This window comes from Cetorhinus maximus, chromosome 1 (assembly GCF_964194155.1).
Source record: "Cetorhinus maximus chromosome 1, sCetMax3.hap1.1, whole genome shotgun sequence".
Classification (NCBI taxonomy): Eukaryota; Metazoa; Chordata; class Chondrichthyes; order Lamniformes; family Cetorhinidae; genus Cetorhinus; species Cetorhinus maximus.
In genome coordinates, this window is record NC_135879.1 from 237760666 (window position 1) to 237777942 (window position 17277).

A 17277-nucleotide genomic window follows, 5' to 3' on the forward strand; every position below is an offset into this window, starting at 1 on the left:
CTCATCGTTCATCCATTGTCGTTCTCCATGGCTTCATCACAAGTTACAAGAGATGTTGTGAAGCGAAAGAGTTGTTCGTTTATAGAACACCTTAGTAAGTCCAAAGCGTGTCAGTCTTTCACCCATTTCTTTCTGTAGAAGTGCAATGCTTGTTGCTGTGTGGGAAAGCAAATGCAAATTAGATAGGTTTCTTTCAGGAAATAACATTTTGGGTAGCGTATTAAGTATTTTGAGACATGAATTGAGGTCGTGCTTTGAAAGAACAGTGGATTTGGACCTATGGGGGAGAATTTTCCGGTTGGCGAGCGGGGGCAGGGCCCGCTCGCTGACGTGTAAAATGACACGCAGTGACTTCGGGCGGGCATCCCGACATCACCACGCGTCGTTTGGATTTTCAGTCGGCTGCGCGCCCACCGAACTGTCAAAGGCCAATTAAGGCCTATTAAAGACTAATTAAAACAGTTAAATGAGCTGCCCGTCCAACCTTAAGGTTGGCGGGCGGGTGAATAGGCCAGGCGGCCTTTGCATTTTTCATGAAACCTCATCCACAGGAGGTTTTAAAATTCAATAAAAGTTATTTTAAAAATTAAGTTTTTTCTTTCCTTTATTTAAATTTTAAAACCTTAAACTGATCTCCCTGAAGCACTCCGACTCAGGGAATGCCCACCGCCCGCACAGGGAGCACTCAGCGTCACACTAGGCAGACCTTAAGTGGCCCGCCCATGTAAAATGGCGGTGCAGACCCGATCGCAGAGCCAATCAGGTTCGCGCTCGCTCCTGCCTGCCCCCGCACAACCCCCCCGATCGGGGGGGAGAACATTCAGTCCACGGTTCCCAAAGCAGTCCATCACTTGCGGTTCTCCTCACCTAGTTGCCTGGGCTGGGTTTGTGGTGAACAAGATGATTATAGATTGATTGCTATGGTTAATCAGTATCTCCATTATTGTAGCACTACCAGGATCATGAAAACGAAACAAAGACTTGTATTTGTATCACAACCTCAGTATGTTCCGAGGCTCATTACAGCCAATGAAGTACTGTTTAAAGTCCCCTGGAATTACCCTGGAAAGGCAAAGTATCCCAAAAATTTGACAGCAGGTTAAGCAAGTCACTTCTTGCTGTTACTATGCAGTGGCTACAGGGGTGGTATTTTTCACTAGCAGGACTCTGCTGACAGCCCAAACATTTTGCCTACCAAATATTTGAGCAATGTGAATGAATGTCAGTGCCAGTGTGATGCCAGGTACATAGGCCGCATGCCCCAATGATTGGCCGATCGAGTCAAAAAGCATGTTTTCACTTGTTCGCAATAGGCAGAGCACAGACTGTACTCAACCAGCCAGCGCTTGCAAAGCCCAAATCAAAATGGGCAGCACTTACTGAACAGTCGTGAGTGCGGTAATAGCCACACTGACAACACTGACAATGTAAGGTAATCAGTCGGGCTCATACACTTGCTAGAAGCAACATACATTCAAAAGCGGGGACCCATTCCCGGCAAAAAAAGGAACACGTTTAAGCCTTGCATCTTTTTTGAATTACTGGGAATCTGAGGAGCCAAAATTCCCGGTTGCCTTCTCCACAGCAACAACTCAGCCAATCAGACTCCACTTGCCAACCAGTCAGCAACTTCTTCTCCTGTAATATAAATTGTCGTGATTATTTGAAGTTTGGCATTCCTGCCTTTGTCCCGAGGAGTGCAAGACAAGAAGCTTCAGTGACGTGTCTCTCTTTTCAACAATTTTCAAGTACTTTTTAAGGTCCATTGCCACAGCTTGCTGTCCTTTAGACAGAACACTACTTTGAGCTGGGCTCTGGGGATAGAAAAAGGTAGTGGGACTAACTGGACTGCACTTTCAAAGAACTGGCACAGACATGATGGGCTGAATAGCCTCCTGTGTTACATGGTGCTGTGACTCATATCTGCCTGTTCAGGTGGATGTTCAAACTCTGATGGCAATTTTCAGGAAAGGAACAGGGTCGACCATGCTCAACGTTTGGGGTACGGTAGCATAGTAGTTTTGTTACTGGGCTTGTAATACGGAGGCTTGAACTAATACCCCTGAGACATGAGTTCAAATCCCGGTGAATCTAAATTCGGTTAATTAAGTAAATCTAGAATAAAAAGCTGGTATCAGACCAAAATGAGCATAAACCTACTAGATTGTCTCAGGTTCGCTCATGTCCTTTAAGGAAGGAAATCTTCTGACATTGCCCAGTCTGGCTGGTATGTGACTCCTGATCCACAGTAATGTGGTTGACACTTAACTGGTTTCTGAACTGGCCTGCCACGCCACTCAGTTGTATTCAGGAAGGTGGCTCAACATGACTTTCTCAAGGGCAGTTAGGGATGGGCAATAAATGCTGCTCTTGTCAGTGATGCCCACATCCCATGAATGACTAAAATAAGGAAAACTCCTTCTCCCAATGATGTTGGAGATAGAATAGCTGGTGACTGGAGTGTGTGACTGGCTGCTATTTTTTGTCATCACAAGTGTAGAGGTGGTGTAGTGGTATTGTCACTGGGCTAGAATTCCAGATGACCCAGGGTAATGCTCTGGGGACCAGGGTTCGAATCCCACCACAGCAGACGGTGAAATTTGAATTCAGTAAAAATCTGGAATTCAAAGTCTGATGATGACCATGAAACCATTGCCGATTGTCGTAAAATCGCACCTGGTTCACTAATGTCCTTTAGGGAAGGAAACCTGCTGTCCTTCCCCAGTCAGGCCTACGTGTGACCCCAGAGCCACAGCAATGTGGTTGACTCTCTAAATGACCCTAAACAAGGGCAATTAGGGATGGGCAATAAATGCTGGCTGAGCCAGCGACGCCCACATCCCATGAATGAATAAACAAAAAATTGGGGAGTGTTGTTGGTGCAGAATGCCTGGAATAAGAACATAGGAATTACTAGGTGAAAACAAACATCAAGGCCCATCTGGTTCACCTTCCACTTGAGCACAAAACCTAGGGGAGAACTTTTACCCTGTCGGGGGTTTGGGTGGGAGCGGGCCACCCGTGATCGGCTGCACGTCGCCGTTTTGTGTTGGCCTGCCCAGCGAGACACGCGCCCGGAAGTGCTGTGTGCTCCCTGTGTGGGCGGGGGGAGTAGGCTGAGTCGGGGCCTGCGCTCTCTCGCTCACATGCGTGTGAAAGAACACAGAAATCTCCCTGAGGCAAAGAGCTGCCTCAGGGAGGTTAATTTAATTTAAAAAATTTTAAGAAAGACAAAAAAAAATTTTTAAGACACGTCCCCTCATGTGACAGTGTCACATGAACTGGGACATGTCAATGAATTCTCTGAAAATTTTTTATTAAACTTTAAAAACCTTCTTGAAACCTCATCCCCGCCCGTGCATGAGGTTTCATGATAAATGCGAAGGCCGCCTGGGCTCTTCGCCTGCCCGACAACCTTAAGGTTGGACGGGCAGCTCAATTAATTACTTTAATTGATATTTAAATGGCCTTAATAGGCCTTTGACAGTTCAGCGGGTGTGCAGCTGACTCCAGTGCGTGCCCACTGAACTGAAGGTCTGAATCACGCGTGGTGACGTTGGGATGCATGCCCGACGTCACCGCGCATCACTTTACCCATCGGCGAGTGGACCCCCACTCGCGGACCTGAAGGTTCTGCTCCTAGGTTCAGTTGGAGGGGCCTCGTACCTTCAGTTGAGATGTTTAATCGAGTCTCTGTCACTGCCCTCATGTGGACATAAAATGTCCCACAGCACAACTTTGAAGTGGGGCAGGAGAGTTTTCCCTGAAGTCCTGTGCCAATATTTATCCCTCAGACAGCAGCTGAAAAAATAGATAATCTGGTTATTGTTGCATTGCTGTTTGAGGGAGCTTGCTATGTACAAATTGGCTGCTGCATTTGCTGCATTACAACAGTGATTGTGCTTGCAAATGAATATGCTTTATTGGTTTTGAAAGGCGCCATCTAAAAGCAAGCCCTTCTTTATTTGTCCAACTTGCAGTAGACTAAAATAATACTCGAGAAATGAACTTGCCACTGCTTTAATGCTCATATAACTTTTTGTGACCTGTAATTCCAATGGTTCTAGGTACACCCATTTACCTTAGTTATATAGTAGATGCTGTGTTTTAGTCTTGGAAGCCTTGTTGGTTACATCTAAGAGTTGCTCTTTTTCGTAAACAATTTCCCTGTGAAGGTTGCTAAGATCGTGTATGAGGTCATTGGGTTTATTTAGGAAGTTATAGGTGCCCTTCATGAGTTAGTTGAATGTGAAAGGATGTAACAAAGCACTGAAGGCTTACTTGGCACTTGAAGCCCATTTTTGACTCTACCCAACCCATTTAATCTTGAGAGGAAGGGTTCTGCAATATTGCTCGTTGTTGTTCTCACTGCAGCACATTTCAAACCATATACAACTGACTGACCACTGTGCATCCTTGGTACAGCATGTCCTCCTCCTATAAAGTCACTGCCTCGATTTCTTTGTAGACAAGTATTGGTCAGTTTTGTCCGGATTAACTCCTCGTTCCTTGGTGATTACTGCGGTTTAACTTGCAAGGTATCGCATTCCGATTTGAGGCAGGGATAGAAATCCTGGAAAAAGAGATAGGAATAAGAAGGGACACTGGAAAAACGTGGATTCTTCTGGTTTGAAAGGAGCAAGGTGATCCTTTATAGAGTTCGAGAAGATATCTGTCTCCGTGATGAGTCTTGACGGTGGTACATGGAGGGGCCCGGGTTCATTTTCACAATGAGGAGCGGAATATTTAAGACTGATGTGAGGAAGACCTTCGCATAGGACTTCTGGGAAGGGTATGAATTTTGAAGACACTTAAGAGACAATTCAGTGCGATCCAGTGAGAAAAGTGGGAAATTGTAGGTTTTTCTGCATGAATGAGCTGAAGTGGCAGTCTCATTGCTTTAACATAAGAAACGTAATATGAGCAGGAGTAGACCATTCAATTTCTTGAGCCAACTTCACCCCATTCAATCAGATCGTACCTGACCTTTGAACTCGACTCCACTTTCCCAACCAATCCTGATACCCTTTGACTCCCTTAGTGCCCAAAAACCTGTCAATCTCAGTTTTGAATATACTTACCAATTGAACATCCACAGCTCTCTGGGATTGAGAATTCCAAAGATTCACAGCCCTCTGTGTGAATAATGTTCCTAAATGGCCAAGCCCTTATACTATACCTTCAATAAAATCACCTCACATTCTTCTGAACTCAAGGAGAGTATAGGCTCAATGCACTCAAGCTCTCCTCGTAGTTAATCTTTTAATCCCAGGAATCAGTCCAGTGAACCTTAGGTGCATCACCAAAATGGCAAGCACACCCTCCTTTGGGTAAGGAGACCAAAACTATACACAATATTCAAAGCTTGGTCTCACCAAAGCCCTATATAATTTATTTCCTTACTCTTATAAATATAAATATAAACTGCTTTTCATTATTCCTACAAAAGTTGATATTTTCATACTTTCCCATATTATACCCTATCTCTTTTGTCCATCTTACAGGCCTAGGTTCCTTTGCAGCATCTTTGTGTCCTCCTCATAGCTTACTTTCCCACCTAGCTTTGATGAAATTTTTATTTGTAACTACTGCCTCTTGCCATCTGGAGATCTCCCTCTCATTCCCTGACCCTCTTACAAATGGTATTATTCCCTTGTTCACTGACCTACATTGGCTCCCAGTCCAGCAGTGCCTTAATTCTTATTCTTCTGTTTTAATTCCTCTACGGCCTCACACCCTCCCTATCTCTGTAGCCTCTTACAGCCCTACAACCTTCTGAGATCCCTGTGCTTCTTCTTCAGTTTTGGCCTCTTGGACCTTCCCAATTCCCTCCGCATGTACATACAAACATACCAATTAAGAACAGGAGTAGATCACTCGGCTCTTCGAGCCTGCTCCGCCATTCAATAAGATCATGGCTGATCCTTAACTCCACATTCCTGCCTATCCCCGATAACCTTTCACCCCCTTGTTAATCAAGAATCTATCTAGCGCTGCCTTAAAAATATTCAAAGGCTCTGATTCAACCGCCTTTGAGGAAGAGAGTTCCAAAGGCTCACAACTCTGAGGCAAAAAAAATTCTCCTCATCTCTGCCTTAAATGAGCGACCCCTTATTTTTAAACAGTGGCCCCAAAGTTCACGATTCTCCCACAAGAGGAAACATCCTATCCACGTCCACCCCTCAGGATCTTATGTTTCAATCAAGTCACCTCTTACTCTTCTCAGCTCCAGCGGATACAAGCCTAGCCTGTCCAACCTTTCCTCAAAAGACAGCCCGCCCAGGCCAGGTATTAGTGTAATAAACCATCTCTGATCTGCTTCCAATACATTTGCATCCTTCCTTAAATGAGACCAATACTGTACACAGTACTCCAGATATGGCCTCAGCAATGCCCCGTATAACTGAAACGTAACCTCCCTACTTTAGTATTTAATTACCTTCACAATAAATAATAACAAACTATTAGCATTCCTAATTACTTGCTGTACCATCACTACCTTGAGCTGCCTGGGTTTTAAGCTCTGGAAGTCCCTCCCTAAACCTCTCCTCTTTCAAGGTGCTCCCTAAAACCCACCGATTTTAATCTGTCAGCCATTAGTGACCGTGCCTTCAGTTGCCTAAACTCTGGGTCTGGCATACCCTCCCTATACCTGTCTGCCTCTCTACCTCACTTCCCTTCTTTAAAACATTTCTGGAAACCTATCTCTTTAACCAAGCTTTAGTGAATTGACCTAATATCTCCATATGTGGCTTGGTGTCATATTTTGCTTTTTAATGCTCCTATGACGTACTTGGGATGTTTTATTACATTAAAGGCGCTATATAATATAAGTTGTTGTTGTTCTCTTTGACCAAGATTTGGGTCACCTGCCCTGATATTTCTTTATGTGCTTGATGTTGGAATTTGTCTGATAAATGCTCCTGATGTTTAACTACATGAAAGGCGCTACATAAATGCAAGCTGTTGTCATTCAGGAGGCGGTAGGTTCTCTTCGAAAGTTTCATGTCCACGTGCTCACCGCATTTCATTGAAGACATTTGAATGGTCAACCGAAACTCTTTGAAACCAATTAGGCACTGATTCCAATCACTGGCTCACTGACCATGTACAGAGTGCACCGCCATTCTGTTCTGGGGATGATTCGAACCAGGAAATAAGTGAGGAGAGAACGCCAGAGCATTTGAGAATATTTGTGCATTTTTCAGAAGGGAAGTTCTCACTCTAACACTTCCCACAGTACTGTGTGCACTTTTTTTGGGATGGAAAATTAGTGCAAAAGAGGCGGTTTATTAATTAAAATCACGTTATTGGAGTCGGCTGTCACACTATCTGAAACTGTCTCAACCAGCAATGCCCAGTCAGCTAAAACACAGATAAATGTTTTTTGTTGCCTAATGGAAGCACATTTGATTCTGCTGACTGTTAGATGATATAGTTCTCTTGCGCTACATTATGCGCAGGATCTCGCTTAAATATGGGCAAGGGCCTGGTAAATGGTTACCACAAATGTTCATTATCTCCCCATCGGCTCCTTCCCTTCCCCAGACCCCGTCTCAAGCTGAATCAGACTGTTCACAATCTTGATGTCCTGTTTAAACCTAAATTGAACTTCCAACCCCATGCCCTCTCTGTGAAGCGCCTTGGGACCTTTTTACTACTCAAAGGGGCCGTATAGATATATAAATTCAAGTTATTACATCTAATTGCATGGAGCTTGTCGCACAGAAACCTTAGTCCACCAGGTTTCTGCCAGTGTTTTCACCCCACTCTTATTTACTTTATCTCACCTCTCACCCTCACGTTTCAGATTAGAGATTAAACTGAGGCCTCGCCTGCCCTCTCAGGTGGATGTAGAAGATCCCATGACATTATTGGAAGAAGAGCAGGCAATTCTCCACTATGTTTTGAATAATATTTATCTATCAACTAATATCATAAAAACAGGCTACCTGGTTATTATCACATTGCTGCTTGTGGGAGCTTGCCATGTGCAAATTGGTTGTCACGTTTCCTACATTACAACAGTAACTGAATTCTTCTCCACTCTCTCCAAGGCCTTGATTTCCTTCCTAAAGTGTGGAGCCTAGAGTTGTGACACTCAACATTCAGATGGTGAAGGCTGTGTCTTCTGGAGAGGAGAGATGTACTGAGGACCAAACTTACAACATAACAATAATTTATTTTTAGTTTGTAGAAACATAGGGGGTTGGCAGCTAGTGGTAATGTTGCTGGACTAATAACTAATATTCTGGAGACGCAAGTTCAGATTTCACCATGGGAGCTGGTAGAACTTAACTTCAATTGAATAAATATATTTGGAACAAAAAGCTAGAATCAGTTATGCTGACAATGAAACTAACGGATTGTTGTTAAAAAAAAAAATGAACGCGCTTTAGGGAAGGGATCGCTCTCCTTACCCAGCCTTATTTAGGATTCCAGACCCACAGCCATGTGGCTGACTCTCAACTACCATCCGAAATAGCCTAGCAAGCCACTCAGGTGGGTCAAAACCTTGGAGCTTCCGTTCCTAACTATGGTGTTCAGTCGCTCAGTATTCATTTATGTGTGTCTGTTGCCGGCTCACTGTGTTATTAGTTAAGCTTGGGTGTGGTGACTGATAAAGAGAAACTAAACTGTGGGCAAGCAGCTGGAAACATGAGAGCAGACATTTTAAAGCCTTGAATAAAACTCCCCTTCAGGCATAGAACCTGGAGTGCATCGTCTCTGCATATTTCTGAGGCAGAACATGCAGCACTAACACTAACAGCATTGTGGGTGTACATAGAAGGTGACACCACCAGCTTCTCAAGGCCAACTAGGGATGGGTAACAAACGCTGGCCTTGCCAGTGATGCTCACATCCCACGAAAGAATAAAAGAAAAGGATAGTGGCAAGACTGAGGGAGGGAATGAGTTCCACAATTTGGAGACCCTTGGGATAGAGTGGGCCATGAAAGGAGATGATCCAATGGGCTGATTTTAAGTTTCTTGTATATAAAAATCACAGAATTCCACAGCTGTCAACATCTGCAATGTATTATTCCAGTTTTTAAAAAAAAAAACTTGGAATGTGTGAGGGGAAGCAACAAAACTACCCTCAGCTCCACTAAGAGGGAAGCAAATTTTAGTATTGCCTGATTAAGTGAGATTGACTGTACAAGGAGTAATTAAAGAGAAAACACAGGAGCCTCAAACAAGCCCCAGGCACTGGAGAACAAATAAAATGAAAGAACATCCACAAGCATTTTACAAACTCCTTTATTATGAGTGCAATTCCATTAGGGGCTTGAGTTTTTTTTTTATACGTATTGCATTTCTCAAGTGAGGCGAACTTAATTAAATAAAGCCACTGGTTAATCTGTCAAAAGATCAATCAAAACAAAGAGGGGACTACCCAGAGCCACTTGGTAAGGCACTGTTAGTGACTGATAATGAAATTACAGCGAGAAAAGCTCCATTACTTACAAGGATTAACTGCCTGGTTACCATCATGCAAGAGTTTGCCAAAAGAAAGAAGGAAAGATTTTCTGCGCAGTTTCATTAACTCCTGAAATGGCAGTTGCCATGTTAGGCTGCAAGATGAACCTCAGTTTTGTGATCATTTGATGCACGAGCTGTTTCACCTTCCCCCCGAAGGGTCGAACCAGCGGAGGCAGTCTGAATTGGAAGCTGGCTAAAATGCAAACCTAATCTGTGGAAATAATATTTCAGTGAGTGAGCGGTCAGTCAAGTGAAAGTGGTTAATGTTGATTTATTCAAATGAAGTCCTCCCTACGAGATCTCTGCACTCCTCCAATTCTCACCTTTCATCACTCTGCCATTGGCCATTGTGTCTTCAGTTGCCTTACCTCTGGAATTCCCTCTTTCAACTTCTCTGCCTCTCTGCTACTCTTTCCTCCTTAAAGGTGCTCCTCAAAACCTACCTCTATGACAAAGCTCTTGGTCATCTGTCCTAATAGCTCCTTATGTGGCCTCGGTGACAGTTTTTGTTGGTTTACAGCCCTGTGAACAACCTTGGAGCAATGTTCTGCATTAAAGGAATGAATGCAAGTTGTTGTAAATTAAATTTCTTCCAGAAAATAATGTTTTGGGATTCAATAACTCAGGACATGACACATGATAAGTGTAATATGTTTGGAAGGAACTGACGCCTTTGGATCTATGGTTCCCAAAGCTCTCCACCACTGGGGGTTTTCCTCACCTCATATTTCATTCTGTTGGCAAATAATTGATAAGAGGTTGATTGCTATGATTAGCCAACAGCTCAATTATCATTGTATCGGGCGGCTTCTGGGATGGTACAAGGTGAACTAGGTAGACTGTGGCCTTTATTCCTTCAGCGTCTTTTATCTTCCAGGATAATGGATAATAAGGGTTAGCTTGGCTCAGTTGATACCTTTATTTCTGAGTTAAAAGGTTGGAGTGCTGAGCCGCACTAAAGATTTTAGCATTTAATGCAAGCTGCCTTCCCTGATGGAGTGCTATCTTGTTGGAGTTGCTGTTTTTAAATATGAATTATTTCATATATTCAGTTTGCCCCAAATGCCCCATGGGCACTGTTTGAAGCACAGGGTAATGTCCTCATTGTAAAACACCCCATGGGCACTGTTAAAGCACAGATATTGTCCTCATTGTAAAACACCCCATGGGCACTGCTAAAGCACAGGGTAATGTCCCCATTGTAAAACACCCCATGGGCACTGTTAAAGCACAGATATTGTCCCCATTGTAAAACACCCCATAGGCTCTGTTAAAGCACAGGGTAATGTCCCCATTGTAAAACATCCCATAGGCACTGTTAAAGCACAGGGTAATGTCCCCATTGTAAAACACCCCATGGGCACTGTTAAAGCACAGGGTATTGTCCCCATTTTAAAACACCCCATGGGCACTGTTAAAGCACAGGGTATTGTCCCCATTTTAAAACAGCCCATGGGCACTGTTAAAGCACAGATATTGTCCCCATTGTAAAACACCCCATGGGCACTGTTAAAGCACAGGGTAATGTCCCCATTTTAAAACACCCCATGGGCACTGTTAAAGCACAGGGTATTGTCCCCATTTTAAAACAGCCCATGGGCACTGTTAAAGCACAGGGTAATGTCCCCATTTTAAAACAGCCCATGGGCACTGTTTGAAGCATAGGGTATTGTCCCCACTGTCATGGTCAACATCTATCTCTCAAGGGTTATCACAGAAGACAAATTAATTTCTAGTGGAAGTAATGGTGCAGTGGTATTGTCACTGGACTCAGCATTCAGAGACCCAGGATAATCCCCCACGGCAGATGGTGGAATTTGGATTCAATAAAAATCTGGAATTAACAGTCTAATGATGACCATTGTTGATTGTTGTAAAAACCCATCTGGTTCACTAATGTCCTTTGGGGAAGGAAATCTGCTGTCCTTAGCTGGTCTGGCCTACATGTGACTCCAGACCCACAGCAATGTGGTTGACTCTTAACTGCTCTCTGAAATGGCCGAGCAAGCCACTCAGTTGTAGCAAACTGCTACAAAGCTTCAAAGAGGGAATGAGACTGGACGGATCACCCGGCATCGACCTAGGCAATGGAAACTACAACGGCAATCTCAGCCCTGTTGACCCTGCAAAGCCCCCCTTATTGACATCTGGGGGCTTGTGCCAAAGTTGGGAGAGCTGTCTCACAGACTAGTCAAGCAACAGCCTGACATAGTCATCCTCCCAGAATCATACCTTACAGATAATGTCCCAGACTCCACCATCACCATCCCTGGGTATGTCCTGTCCCACTGGCAGGTCAGATCCAGCAGAGGTGGTGGCACAGTGGTATGCAGTCAGGGAGGGAGTTGCCCTGGTGGTCCTCAACATCGACTCCGGACCCCATGAAGTCCCATAGCATCAGGTCAAACATGAGCAAGGAAACCTCCTGCTGATTACCATACACCGCCCTCCCTCAGCTGATGAATCAGTGCTCCTCCATGTTGAGCACCACTTGGAGGAGGCAGTGAGGATGGAAAGGGCACAGAATGTATCTGGGTGGGGGACTTCAATGTCCATCACCAAGAGTGGCTCGGTAGCACCACTACTGACAGAGCTGGCTGAGTCCTAAAGGACATAGCTGCTAGATTGGGTCTGCGGCAGGTGGTGAGAGAACCAACAAGAAAGAAAAACATACTTGACCTCATCCTCACCAACCTGCCTGCAGCAGATGCATCTGTCCATGACAGTATCGGTAGAGTGACCACCGCACAGTCATTGTGGAGACGAAGTCCCACCTTCACATTGAGGATACCCTCCATCATGTTGTGTGGCATCACCACCATGCTAAATGGGACAGAGTTTGAACAGATCTAGCAACGCAAGACTGGGCATCCATAAGACCATCAGCAGCAGCAGAATTGTACTCAAAACACAATCTGTAACCTCATGGTCAAGCATATCCCCCACTCTACCATTACCATCAGACCAGGAGGTCAACCCTGGTTCGGTGAAGAGCACAGGAGGGCATGCCAGGAGCAGCACCAGGCAACCTAATAATGGTGTGTCAGGGTAGTGTCCTCGGCCCAAACATCTTCAGCTGCTTCATCAATGACCTTCCTTCTATCATAAGGTCAGAAGTGGGGATGTTCGCTGATGATTGCACAATGTTCAGCATCATTCAAGTCTCCTTACATACTGAAGCAGTTCATGTGCAAATGCAACAAGACCAGGACAATATCCAGACTTGGTCTGTCAAGTGGCAAGTATCATTTGCACCACACAAGTGTCAGGCAATGACCATCTCCAACAAGAAAGAATCTAAACATCGTCCCTTGACGTTAAATAGCATTACCCTCACTGAATCCCCCACTATCAACATTTTGGGGGTTACCATTGACCAGAAACTGAACTGGACTAGCCATATCAATACCATGGCTTCAAGAGCAGGTTCAGAGGCTAGGAATTGTGCGACGAGTAACTCACCTCCTGACTCTCCAAAGCCTGTCCACCATCTACAAGGCACAAGTCAGGAGTGTGATGGAATGCTCCCCACTTGCCTGGATGAGTGCACCCCCCAGAACACTCAAGGGGCTTGAAACAGTCCAGGACAAAGCAGCCCACTTGATTGGCACCCCATCCACAAACATTCACTCCCTCCACCACCAACGCACAGTGGCAGCAGTGTGTACCATCTACAAGAAGCACTGCAGAAACTCACCAAGGCTCCTTAGACAGCACCTTCCAAACCCACGACCACCACCATCTAGAAGGACAAGGGCAGCAGATAGATGGGAACACCACCACCTGGAAGTTCCCCTCCAAGTCCCTCACCATCCTGACTTGGAAATATTTCGCCGTCCCTTCACTGTCGCTGGGTCAAAATCCTGGAACTCCCTTCTTAAGCACTATGGGTGTACCTACATCACATGGACTGCAGTGATTCAAGAAGGCAGCTCACCACCGCCTTCTCAAGGGCAACTAGGGTTGGGCAATAAATGCCAGCCCAGCCAGTGAAGCCCACATCTCATGAATGAATTTAAAAAATGATAATAGTTCATCACTTGGATGGTTTGTGGCTGGTATCCTTACAAGTGTCTCCAGTTGCAGAGTAATATCATTGGCTGCTGAGCACTGTTGGATATTCCGACGATCGGCTAAGGTGCTATTGGGCGAAGTTAGCTGAGCGAATAAGGGAGAAATAGATATATGTGTTGATAGGATGGGATGAACTGAGTTAGGAAGAGGCTCGTGTGGAGCATGAATGGCAGTTTCAACCTGTCGAGCTAAAAAGCATAATAGCGTGCTAAAAATTTTATTTAATTCTGTGTCAGAAAAAAAAGACTAATTTTACCCCAACCCCCAACTCCCAACCCCCAACTTGTCTTCTCTTTGCAGGTGGTCATCTGCACAACGATTAATGTGGACGGTCATGTCCTGGCTGTGTCGGACAACATGTTCATCCACAACAACTCGAAGCACGGGCGGAGGGCTCGGAGGCTTGACCCCTGTGAAGGTACGTCCGATCTGCAGCACAGCAGCAGTACAGTTCATTGCTCTCTGTTGCCCTTCGAAGATGCTGTTGATGGTACAATAATAATGCTTTGGAAGCATATCTTTGATGGACGGGGTTGCACAGCGACTGGTCTCTCACTATTCAGAATTGGATGCTGATCCACATTTGGTTCTGGTTTCTGATGGAATATCATCGACAAGGTCTGCTGAGTATTTCCAGCATTTTCTGTTTGTATTTCAGCTTGATGGGATCTTCTTTCTGTTCGTTCATGGGATGTGTGCATCATTGGCTTGGCCAGCATTTAATGCCCATTCCTAACTGCTCAGGAGAATGTGGTGGTGAGCCACCTTCTTGAACCACTTTACCCTGTAAGGAGTAGGTACACCCACAGTGCTGTAAGGAAGGGGGTTCCAGGATTTTGACCTGGAAGAATGAAGGAATGGTGATATGGTTCAAAGTCAGGATCGTGTGTGGCTTGCAGGGGAGCTTGCACATGGTGGTGTCCCCATGTATCTGCTGCTATTGTTCCAGGTGGTAGAGGTTGCGAGTTTGGAAGGTGCTATCGAAGAAATCTTGGTGAGTTCCTGCAGTGCATCTGGTAGATGGTGCACACTGCTGCCACTATGCATTGTGGTGGAGGGAGTGGAAATTTAAGGTTGTGAATGGGCTGTCAATCAAGCCTGCTGCTTTGTTCTGGATGGTGTCCAGCTTCTTGAGTGTGCTGTTGAAGTGCACTCGCCCAGGCAAGTGGGGAGTATTCTATCACACTCCTGACTTGTGCCTTGCAGATGGTGAACAGGCTTTGGGGAGTCAGCAGGTAAGTTGTGTTGCTGTCTAACAGCTATCTCCCTTAATAATTGTGCCTAACAAAAGACTATTGATTTCATTTGTAAATTTTCAATTGGCCCCTCAGACTCAAAAGCTGGGGGGGGCAGAGTCCCACTGCTATTTGTATGAGTAGGTGCATGCTAACAGCATCCCTAAATGAACTGACTCAAATTTTAAGGTTGTGCCCATTTGTTCTGGACGCCCCCCCATCAGAGGGAATATTTTCTGTCTTTCTATCGTGCCAAATCTTTTTAATCATCTTAAACTCCTCAATTAGATCACCCCATAGTCTTCTACACTCACTGAAATATAAACCTAAACTATTGCACTTACTATCCTCTTACTTTAACCCTGTTAGTTCCTTCTGATTGAGACACTCGACGCCTGTAAATGGAAAGCTGAGCACTTTCAAGCACTGATATCTCTGTTCAGCACAGCACAAAAAAAAAGAATCTGAATAGCATTGTCTAGCAATAAATCCCGTGTGTCAAAGACGTCAATTGAAAGATTCAGGAGAAATGGCTGCCACACTTTCTTGGCTAAAAGTTTGACTCCCCATAAAAGACATCAGATTGTTTACTTAACAAGGGCTGATTACTGTGCTCATTTTGTCTTAGAATGAGGCAGTTTCTTTTCACAAGTTGTGAATACATGACTCCTCTTTGTCAAAGAGTCGGGTTAGGCACTGCCTGCCCATGCAAACGGCAAAATATCATATCTCAATTTAAGAGAATGGAAATAAAAATGCAAGAGAGTTGCAGCAGGGTTGAGCTGTTCTGGTGCACAAGAGATCAGCAGGAAACCTTAAAGTGAAGTTCCCTTCGTCAACCAGCTCCCATTGCATTAGCGTCGAGTGAAACCATTCAGCCCATTGTGCTTCTGCCAGTGAAGAACTTAAAACAAATACAATCACCAGGGAAAGGGTACTGAGAAAGTTATTAGAACTAAAAGCTGACAAGTCCCCAGGTCCTGATGGACTTCATTCTAGGCTCTTAAAAGAAGTGGCTGCTGAGATAGTAGATGCATTGGTTTGAACTGTCCAAAATTCCCTAGATTCTGGAAAGGTCCCATAAGATTGGAAAATAGCAAATGTGATTCCTCTATTCAAGAAAGGAGGGAGACAGAAAATGGGAAACTACAGGCCAGTTAGCTTAACATCTGTCATAGGGAAATTTCTGGAATCTATTATTAAGGAGGTTATAGTGGGGCACTTGGAAAATCTCAGTGCAATCAGGCAGAGTTAACATGGTTTTGTGAAAGGGAAGTCATGTTTGACTAATATATTGGAATCCTTTGAGGAAGTAACAAGCAACGTGGATAAAGAAGAACCTGTGGATGTGCCGTACTTAGATTTTTTTAAGACATTTCAAAGGTCAACGGTCACTATGCAAAATAAGAGGTCATCATATAAGGGGTAACAAATTAGCATGAATAGAGGTTAACTAACAGGGAACAACAGAGTAGGCAGAAATAGATGATTTTTGGTTGGCAAAATGTGACAAGTGGAGTGCCACAGGGATCAGTGCTGGGGCCTCAACTATTTGCACTTTATATCAATGACTTGGATGAAGAGGCTGAATGTATGGTTGCTAAATTTGCGGATGACACAGAGATAAGTAATAAAGTAAGTTGTGAAGAGGACATAAGGAATCTGCAAAGGGACATAGATAGGTTAAGTGAATGGGCAAACATTTGGCAGATGGAGTGTAATGTGGGAAAATGTGAACTTGTCCACTTTGGCAGGAAGAATAGAAAATTTAATTTATTATTTAAATGAAGAGATATTACAGAAGTCCGTGTTACAGGGGTAACGTGAGTCAGGAAAAGTTAGCGTGTCCCGGTACATGAATCAGGAAAAGTTAGTATGCAGGTTCAGCAAGTGATGAGAATGGCAAATAGAATGTTGTCATTTGTTGCAAGAGGAAGGGAATATAAAAGTAGAAATGTTTTGCTATAGTTGTACATGGTGTTGATGAGAGCACATCTGGAGTACTGTGTACAGTGCTGGTCTCCTTTTTAAGAAAAGATTTTTAAAAAATTAATTCATGGAATGTGAGCATCGCTGGCTAGGCCAGCATTCATTGCCAATTCCTAATTGTCCTTGAGGGGGTTGTGGTGTGTCACCTTCTCGAACCGCTGCAGTTCATGTGTTGTAGGTACACCCACAGTGCTCAGTCATAGAGTTATATAACTCAGAAACAGGCCCTTCAGCCCATCATGTTCGTGCTGACCAGCAAGCACCTATCTATTCTAATCTCATTTTCCAGCCCATAGCCTTGTATGCTCTGGTGTTTCAAGTGCTCATCTAAATACTTCTTAAATGTTGTGAGGGTTTCTGCCTCTACCACCCCCTCAGGCAGTGTGTTCCAGATTCCAACCACCCTCTGGGTGAAAACATTTTTCCTCAAATCCCCTCTAAACATCCTGCCTTAACGTATGTCCCCTGGTTATTGACACCTCCGCTAAGAGGAAAAG

At 44.4% G+C, this 17277-nt stretch overlaps 1 protein-coding gene across 8 annotated transcripts in view; it reads left to right on the forward strand.

Annotated features, from left to right (window-relative positions):
• Positions 1 to 17277, forward strand: part of LOC144688054 (transcription factor COE3-like) — a 573849-nt gene that overhangs the window by 260160 nt on the left and 296412 nt on the right. For all 8 annotated transcript variants that reach the window (XM_078554698.1, XM_078554702.1, XM_078554699.1 and 5 more), the window contains exon 8: positions 13857 to 13974. In XM_078554698.1, the coding sequence (XP_078410824.1) occupies positions 13857 to 13974 (118 nt within the window). The remainder of the gene's footprint in view (positions 1 to 13856; positions 13975 to 17277) is intronic.